Raw genomic sequence first — 9,183 nt, 5'->3', positions numbered from 1 at the left:
CACACCGGCCCGCTTCTGCGCTGAAGGAGCACTTCCGGGGCAGTAGGAACGCCGAGTCGGCTGTTGTGGCTGTGCCGAGGGTGGCGGTCGGATAGGTGCGGAGCTTCCTGGACGAGGCAGGAGGGGTGCGAGGTTCAGGGGCAGGGCCCGGGCAGCCGGAGTCGTTAGGGAGGCGGTGACCTGACGGTGGGCGGCGGACATCTCGCGGCAGGGTCGAGGGCTGTGAAAGCGCTTTAGTGATTGAAGCGCTACGTTTGTGTGAGGAATTCTTGTCGTTGTCAGCGCCTGAGAACTTAGTTGGGAGCGGACGTTTACATCGGATCTCTCGTTTGGGACCCATTCTTGGATGTGGGAAGAAGTGAGAGCACATGTTTGCTCATCTAGAGACAGCCGTATTAATAACGATAGGATACAAACCATCACCACACCAACTGATAGCAGCTGTTAACCTGTGGGCGGTTACATGCCGGTCACTGTTCCAAGCCCCTCACATGTCGCGTCATTGAATCTTTATAGGGACCCAGAACCCCACTTGACAGATGAGGAAACGGAGAGGCAGACAGGTGACCTGACTTCCCCACAATCGCTGCAGGACAGGAAGAAAGTCAACTCCAGAGCCCGTGCTCTTAGCTACTAAGCTGTACTGCTCTTCATTTTGGTAAATGGGACGGGGGGAGTGTATAGATACGTAATATGCATGTGTGTGTGTAAGCGTATGGGTTTTTATTTCTTAAAAATATGGCTCAGCCGTATTTATTTCCAGTTATTGGAATCTTTCTCCTCCAGTTGGGAAAATAACTGGAGGAGAAACTACAATTATTTCTACACGCTTACTACACAATGCCTGGAAGACTTACAAAAACACTAAATAATGCAGTTCCACGTACTTGGTGTTTATTCTTTTTTTTAACCTTTCTCCTAGATTATGAATGAGTTGAGGAAAGAGATGGTACAGTCATTCTAATAACGATAGTAATGATAATATAAACAACCATCACCATAAAAAATTATCTTCTGGCTTAGCTCAAATATCTGGCACAAATGAAAGAATAGAGATAAACAGTGTTTAATATTTTAGTAAAGGGACTGTTTTGGAAGGGCATGGTGGCTCACGCGTGTAATTTTAGTACTTTGGGAGGCTGAGGCAGGGGAAGATTGCTTGAGGCCAGGCCTAGGGTTCAAGACCAATCTGGCCAGCATAGCGAGACCCTGTCTTTAAAAATATATTTTGGAGTATGTCCTTTCAGTCTTTCATGGAATTATATGAATTTATGTAATATGTGTATTATATATTCTACATATAGTATACTGTATATATTTATGATGATGATAATGATGTGTTGCAACCTGGAGAGAGCATAAGGAAAAGACAGGAAACATTTATTCATATACACAAAACATTAATTAAACTTTGTGCGAAAACTGTCTCGTCTTTCCTATTAGATAGGCCCATGGAGTGAATGGCTTACATTAGTTCTCTATCTCCACAGGTGTTGTGGTACTACTTGGTACGTAGTAGGTACTCAAAAAATGTTTGAGAGTGAGTGAATGGCTACTTCTAAGTTGGTTTGTATGTCAGTGAGTAGTTGTATCTGGATTTTTTCTCTACGTGTTTTGGAAATGTATAATGTGTTTAAATTATATACCCATATATTCTGAACTCCATAGTGTTGTCTTAATATACCTTTCTAGCTTCATGCCTTCCCATTGTTCTTCTCTCTGCCATGGTAACTACTCCCTACTGTAACTATCCATATTCCATACTGTCAGACCTCAGGCCTTTGGCTGTACCTTCATGTTGTTTCCATATCCTTGAATCCTGTCATTGGCATCATCATCTGTCAAAATCATAAGCTTCTTTTAAGGCAGGTGTTGCCAACTCAGATGCCTACAGAGGTTAATCAGGTAGCATAATTTGAGTGAAGTGGATTTGTGTGGGGGATTGTAGGAAGCTGGAGAGCAACTGCCCCAGCTAAAAGGGCCCAGCAGCTATTTGGCACAAGCTGGTTATTAAAGAGTTGAATGTGGGCCCAGTGTTGCTAGATATTTCAATTTTACAAGTGAGAAGTTGGAAGCCTATATTTTTATATGAAGTCTGATTTTTAAATGTTGGCAACTAGTTTTTGCAAAGTTTAAATTCTGTGCAGGCCAAATAAAAACATCTGTAGGCTGGATTTGGCACTCAAATTCCCAGTTTGTGACCACTGCTCTAGGCTTATTTCAGGTACTTTGTTCATGAATTACGTTGTCTGTTTCTAATGGAGTTGTGTTTTTTTTCAGCATTTTGTGTGTTGGATGGTCTGGCAGGGATGTTTTAGCATTTTGTGTGTTGGACTGAATGTAGCACCTGTTATAGTGCTGCATCCAGTCTGCCTTAGTTTTAATATGCCTTTCTTTTCGAATACATTAGAAACATTTTGATAGCATGGGTTGGGTCTAATTCTGCACTTGGTACATATCAGTACATACCTACAGCGTGTGTGTACATATGTGTGAGATGTATTGATTTCTACTCTGATAATCCTTGATTATCCTGGAAACTAGTGTGTGTTCTTTGTAGAGACACCAATAGTATCTTGGCTTTAATTGCCAAAGAGCTCTACATCTGGAAGGAATTGAATTGAGTAACATTGGTATTCAAAACTTGATCTGAGATAAATCCTATCTGATGGCTTAAATTTCATGATGTCCTGGAAAAATTGAGGTAGGAATGATTAATAACTAATAAGATTTTTAAGGACAATAAATAAAAGGAAAAATTGATAAATTATACCTCAATAAAATTAAAGACTTGCTCTGAAAGGCCCAATGAAAACAATTAAAAGATAAGCTACAGACTGGAAAAAAATGTTTGCAAACCAGATAGTATACAGAATATATGAAGAGCGCTCAAAACTCAACAGTAAAAAAAAATCTCATTAGAAAATGGGCAAAAGATACAAAGATATTTCACTGACAAGGATATACAGGTGGCATATAGGCACATGAAAAGATGTTCAACCTTATTCGGTCTTAGAGAAATGCAACTTAAATCCACAATGAGATATCACCACACAACTGTCAGAATGGCTCAAATAAAAAATAGCGACAATGTCAAATGCTGACAAGAATGCAGAAAAACTTGATCACTCATACATTGCTGGTGGAAATGTAAAATGGTGTAGCTAGTCTGGAAAAGAATATGGCAGTTTCTCATAAAACTAAACGTGAACTTAACCATATGACCCAGCAATTGCACTCTTGGTCATTTACCCCAGAGAAATGAAAGCTTATGTTCCCCAAAAAACCTATACATGAACTTTCATAGCTGTTTTATTTATAATAGTCCCAAACTGGAAACAATACAGATATCCTTCGATGGATAAATGGGTAAATTGTGATACATCTATACTATGGAATACTACTCAGAAATAAAAAGGAAGGAATATTGGTACAACTTAAATGGATCTTGAGGGGCTTATACTGAGTGAAAAAAGTCAATGTGAATAGGTAACATGCTGTATGATTTCATTTATATAACATCTTAAAATTGCAGAATCACAGAGATGGAGGACACCTGTCCATCAGAGAGATCAGTAATTGCTTTGGGTTGGAAGGAGTGTGGGAAGTGGTTATGGCTAAAAAAGGATAGCACACGGGATCCTTATGATTGAACTGTTCTGTATCTTGATTGTGGTGATAGTCACACGAAGCTGTACATGTGATAAAATTTTATAGAACTAAATACAAATGAGTGCGTTTAAAACTGATAAAGTCTGAATGAGATCAGTGGATTGCATTGATATCAGTTTCCTGGTTGTGATATTATATTTGTGTAAGTTTTACCATTGGGGGAAACTGGATGAAGGTGTATGGGATCTCTGTATTATTCCTTATACTTGTATGTGAATCTATGATAATCTCAAACTAAAAAGTTTAAACAAATACTTTATACCAAAGAAGCCTATACAAATGTTTTTTTTTTTGGCTTTTATTTTACCAGCTGATGTTCTGATCATGTCAGATAAAGATGATATTGAGACTCCACTGCTAACTGAAGCAGCCCCCATCCTTAAAGATGGAAACTGTGAGCCAGCCAAGAATTCTGAGTCTGTTGACCAAGGTGCCAAACCAGAGAGTAAATCAGAACCTGTAGTTTCCACTCGGAAAAGACCAGAGACCAAACCTTCCGGTGACCTTGAGACTTCAAAAGTTCTCCCTATTCAGGTATCACAGACCACAGACAAAGTAGGGTATCTATTAAAATATTAGGATTAAAAAATGTTGGGGCTAAAAGAAATTTGGCATAAATACCAATTTACAATTGCTCTTATTTCTTTCTCTTTACAACCCTAAAATACAGTCTTTTCAGTTCTATAAATGCCTTTATGAATAATTGCTTTTGCTATGTGGTACTTGCATGCTGATAGCATATATCTGCTGTCAAGCGATACATTTCTTTAGCTAAATAATATGTATTTGTTCACCCTTGCTTTTGGTTAATAATTAGATACCTTGTCTGTACGTTCTGATTTTCCTCTAATTTTTTCATTTTTCTTTGCCTTTTGTTTTTCTGCCTACTGGGAAATTAGGATAATGTTTCCAAAGATGTACCCCAGACCAGATGGGGTTATTGGGGGAGCTGGGGCAAGTCCATACTCTCCTCAGCCTCGGCTACAGTAGCCACAGTAGGTAAGATCATCAGTCATTTAGTTATTTTTGTGTGTGTATATATTTTATACAGATCTGCATTGCATATGACTTGGTTAAAATTCTTCTTCCTTCCATGTTTACTCAAAGGCTTTATAATTTGAGGATGCATTAGTAATGATGGGCTGATATATACTGCCACTAGAGTTTGTAGCATTTCCTCATTAGAATATTGAAGTCTAGGAATTATTACTGTGAACTTATTCTTTGGTGATGATGAATCAATTTTTTTTAAGGAAATAGTGCCAAGATTAGTTGTGTATTGTCAAAATAACATGTCTTGTGGTCCTAAATGATTTTAAAAATCTTCAAGTTTGATTTTTGGTTTGTTTCTTCAGTTTTGGTGACAAATAGCAAAAAAGTTATTTTTCTCATTAGGACAAGGTATTTCGAATGTCATCGAGAAGGCAGAGACTTCCCTTGGAATCCCTAGTCCCAGTGAAATTTCAACTGAAGTCAAGTATGTAGCAGGTCAGTATATGGAAACATAAAGACCTAGAATTATGAATTGAAATGGAACAGTGGAACTAATTTTTCAGTAGGTATTTATTGGACATCTGATACTCAGGGCATCATGGGACTGTAGTGAGAAAGAGGATTTAGAATCTTTAGCTCCCAGTTAGACATCTATGTCCTTTAACCGCTTATGTGTCCCTTTACTTCACTTTCCACATCTGAAATAGAATGATATTTTATATCTCAAGTGACTGTTATAAACATTTAACAAATAAGGCCACGAATATACAACATAAAAATTGCTTAGCATTTTGCTTGGCATAATTGAATAAGAGACTAATAAGAGTTAGCTGAATCAGTCTGTTGTGACACGAGAAAAATATTTTAATGTATTGTTTTGGGGGTATATTCTTTTTGTGTTCAGATTTTTATGAAGACTACGTTTAATTCTAGAGTCTGGCCTTGATCGGACAGAAACCTACTCTCAAACTGTGAAGGCTAGAATTATAACCAGAAATCGAGAGGGCCTGGGACCAGAAAATAGGAATCTTTTCAAGGCCTGGTTTGCATTCTTCATCTCTCATGGGCTTTATTGTCTCTCACTCTTGTTTCTTTTTGCTGATCTGTCTCAGTTTTTTTCTTGAAGCAGACTGACTTGCGCTGCTTATTTTCCTTAGCTCCAACTTTATATTGAATCCTGGCATCAGTTATTTCCACTTCTGAATTCCTAGGTAAAAGAATCAGTCTAAACTTGGGTCGTATGTCCATGGATCACTTATGGCCAGGAGACAAGTCACATGTATAAACATGGCTGCAAAGGACTATGTATGTGAATTGGAGGCACTGTTCTTAGTGATGCCTGCATCAGTTAAACTATTTTAGCTGCAAGTAACAGCATGTGTGAATGAAAGTCAATGTATTTTTCTTACTTAAGGACTCTAGAAGTAGGCTGTTCCAGAGTTAGTTTAGTGGCTCAATGATGTCAAGGTTCGGGGCTGGCTTCTCTACAGTATTCTTTGTTGATTTCTTTATAGTTTCTTTATGGTTGCCCAATAATACTGCAACTCCAAGTATGGTGTTCTAAAATAACCATGCTCAAAGTCAGGAATGAAGTAGATGGGAAGTATCATTTCTCCTCATGCATCCCTCTTTCTTTAAAGAGGGGAAATGTTTTCCAGCAGTCCCAAGCATGTTTCTTCTCCAGTGCCATTTCCTAGAACAGGATCTCATGTTCTTGATGTAGCAGCAAGAGATGCTGAGAGAGTGAGTTTTGGGCATTATCAGAAACCTCAAGATCAGGATATGGGTTTAGCAGCCAAGGAAAAAGGGGGTTAGAAATGGCTTTGAATATGTTAACAGCAGCATCTTCATGACACTGAAAGATATCTACCATAGAGGGCCATGTTTTAAGAAGGGCTTTGAAAAACTGGGTGAATCCAGAAAAGAGTGAGCTAGATAGTGTAAGTCAAAAAGTACCTGAGACAGGTCTCAATCAAGTTAGAGGTTTATTTTGCTAAGTTTGAGGATGCACCTGGGAAAAAGGAACACAAACCACAGAAACAATCTACCTTCCATACTTTTTTTGAAGAGGGTATGGTGACTTCAATATTTAAAGTAGGAAGAGTGGGCTGTAGGGGAAAGAGGAAGAAAAGAAAGGGGAGGGTAGATAACAGGGGCAAGTGGTTGCCTTCTTTTGAATCTTTGATCAGTGTTCATTGAATCCACGTTTTACGTGTAAAAGGAAAGAGCAGAGGTAGAGTCAATTATGTATTTGTCTTATGCTCAGTAAATTGGCAGTTTACATGAGATAGAGTAAACGTAGAGTAGCTACCTGTGGAAACATCTGGCCTTCTGTCTGGCCTTTCTGCTTAGGAACAAAAGGAAAGGCAGTTTTTATGTAACTTAGCTTTCAGCTTAACTGTTCCCTTTGGCTTAGTAAATTTGGGGTCCTGAATTTTATTTTCTTTCACAATAGTGAAATGTTTAGAATTAAAGTCTTATAAGAGAAAGTCTTATAAGAGATATTGAATCTGGTAATCTGGAGAAGGGAGATTGGGAGAATATCCTGGTCTTTTTCTGAAGACTAGCATGGAGAAGAGGATTAGGTTTATTATTCATGGTTTATGGGGAGAGAACTAGTAAGTAGTACCACTCAGTGGAAGTTATATAGAGTTAAGTTTTAGTTTAATAAAGAGTTTAACAGGGAGAACTTTCCAAAATTACAATGGACTGCCTTTTGATACTAAACCGCTTCTACTAAAGTTCCTGAGGAAGGAGGTTAATTCCTCTGCCAAGGATGTGTCTTGTAGTCAACATATATGTTTTCAGAATTTTGAGATGAGCATAGGCCACTGATGGAAATCATTGATCATCTATTAGGGATTTTCTTGTCTTCCTTTAAAGGGTGCTATCTTCTGCTTTCCTTTTGTCGGCGGGCAGTTAAGGTATTTGCAACTTAAATTGATGCTTTAAGGCTTTTTTTTTTTTTTTTTTTTTTTTTTTTTGAGATGGAGTCTCACTCTGTCGCCCAGGCTGAAGTGCAGTGGTGCGATCTCATCTCACTGCAACCTCTGCCTCCTGGGTTCAAGTTCTTCTCCTGCCTCAGCCTCCCAAGTAGCTGGGATTGCAAGCATGCGCCACCATGCCTGGCTAATTTTTGTATTTTTAGTAGAGGTGAGGTTTTGCCGTGTTGGCCAGGCTGGTCTCAAACTCCTGACCTCAAGTGATCCTCTTGCCTCGGCCTCCCAAAGTGTTGGGATTACAGGCGTAAGCCGCCGTGTCTGGCCAAGGCTTTTTGTAAAGCTTGTTTAGGGTGAGTCTATAGTGGCCTTTACTCTAACTAAGTACTGTTTATCTCTACTGTTAAGGCTTGACTCTTCTGAAGTCTCCATCTTAATTCCCAGGTGTTTAATATAAAGTCTCTGCTTTGGTGGTTGGAGGTCAAATGTCTCTCAGCCTAGCATGAGCTCTGGGGATTGCTTAGCTTAGAGCTCCGTGGTAGTTTTTTGTACAGACTTGTGGAGGCTCCCAGTGCCTCAGCAGTGCAGTATTTAAGCAAAAACACCTAAAGATGTCTTAGGGCATGCCTATGTGGATTCTTAGAACTCTTTAGCTATGTAGTTCCTCCTCTGTGGTTTTCTGACCTGCAAATTCCGATTGCTTCAGCATTCCCAGATTCCAGTCTCCGTTTCTTCCACTCAAACTGATTGCCATGCCCTACTTGGGTTTCTCCTCCCTCTGTCATGGCCTGGAAAGCTCCTCTATACAGAAAGCCAAGCCAATTGTAAGGTTTACTTTGTTTTTCTTCTTGTGTGAACCAAAGTCTTGTACTGCCTATTGTCCTATGTCTGAAGACAGTTGCTTCTTATATATTGTCCAGTTTTTCAGTTGTTGTGGCAGGAGGGCATATCTAATACCAGTTAATCCATCATTGCTAGAAGTGGAAGTCCTCTCTATAATAGAGTATTTGATAATACTGAAATTATTTGGTATAATGGTTGTTTTCCTATGTGAAATTTTTAAGTTAATAGATTTTTTTTTTGAAACATACCCGTCTTTGTAATATATGTCTGTTTGATTTCTACTAATCATAATTTTCTAGGATAAAATTTAAAATAGACTGGATTTTTAAAAATCAGGTTTATCAAATTATAATTTACACACAGTAAAATTTATTCTTTTTAGGTGTACAGTTTTATATGTTTTGACTAATATATATACTTCTGTTTATACTGTGTAATCATAGTACACTGTGATTATACAGATATAGGAAACATTCTATATAGAATGATCAATACAGATATATAGAATGTTTCCTATATCTGTATTGATAATTGAGACATAAGAATATTTTTATTACCCCAAAAAGGTTCTCTCATGTCCTTTTGTAGTCACTCTGTTCTCCTTATTGTCAGTTCTTAGCAATTACTGATCTGTTTTCTGACCTTATAGTTTGACCTTGTCCAGAAGATTATATAATTGGAATCATACAACATATAGGCTGTTGTATATATTAGCAGTTTGTTTACAAAACTGGAT

At 38.2% G+C, this 9,183-nt stretch overlaps 1 protein-coding gene across 6 annotated transcripts in view; it reads left to right on the top strand.

Moving 5' to 3' along the window:
- Positions 1-6: 6 nt before the first annotated feature.
- FAM114A2 (family with sequence similarity 114 member A2) overlaps positions 7-9,183 on the top strand; it is a 55,200-nt gene continuing 46,023 nt past the window's right edge. Inside the window, exons 1-5 of one of the 6 annotated variants that reach the window (XM_054487869.2) lie at positions 7-95; positions 517-658; positions 3,983-4,206; positions 4,572-4,671; positions 5,068-5,160. In XM_054487869.2, coding sequence (XP_054343844.1) covers positions 3,997-4,206; positions 4,572-4,671; positions 5,068-5,160 — 403 coding nt within the window. In that variant the 5' untranslated portion in view covers positions 7-95; positions 517-658; positions 3,983-3,996. Of the gene's footprint in view, positions 126-516; positions 2,225-3,982; positions 4,207-4,571; positions 4,672-5,067; positions 5,161-9,183 lie in introns of all 6 variants that reach the window. The other 5 variants (XM_063665294.1, XM_063665295.1, XM_054487870.2 and 2 more) reach the window with 5 other exon arrangements.

The sequence above is a fragment of the Pongo pygmaeus genome, chromosome 4 (assembly GCF_028885625.2).
Source record: "Pongo pygmaeus isolate AG05252 chromosome 4, NHGRI_mPonPyg2-v2.0_pri, whole genome shotgun sequence".
NCBI classification, from domain to species: domain Eukaryota; kingdom Metazoa; phylum Chordata; class Mammalia; order Primates; family Hominidae; genus Pongo; species Pongo pygmaeus.
This window is presented reverse-complemented; position numbering and strand designations above follow the sequence as displayed.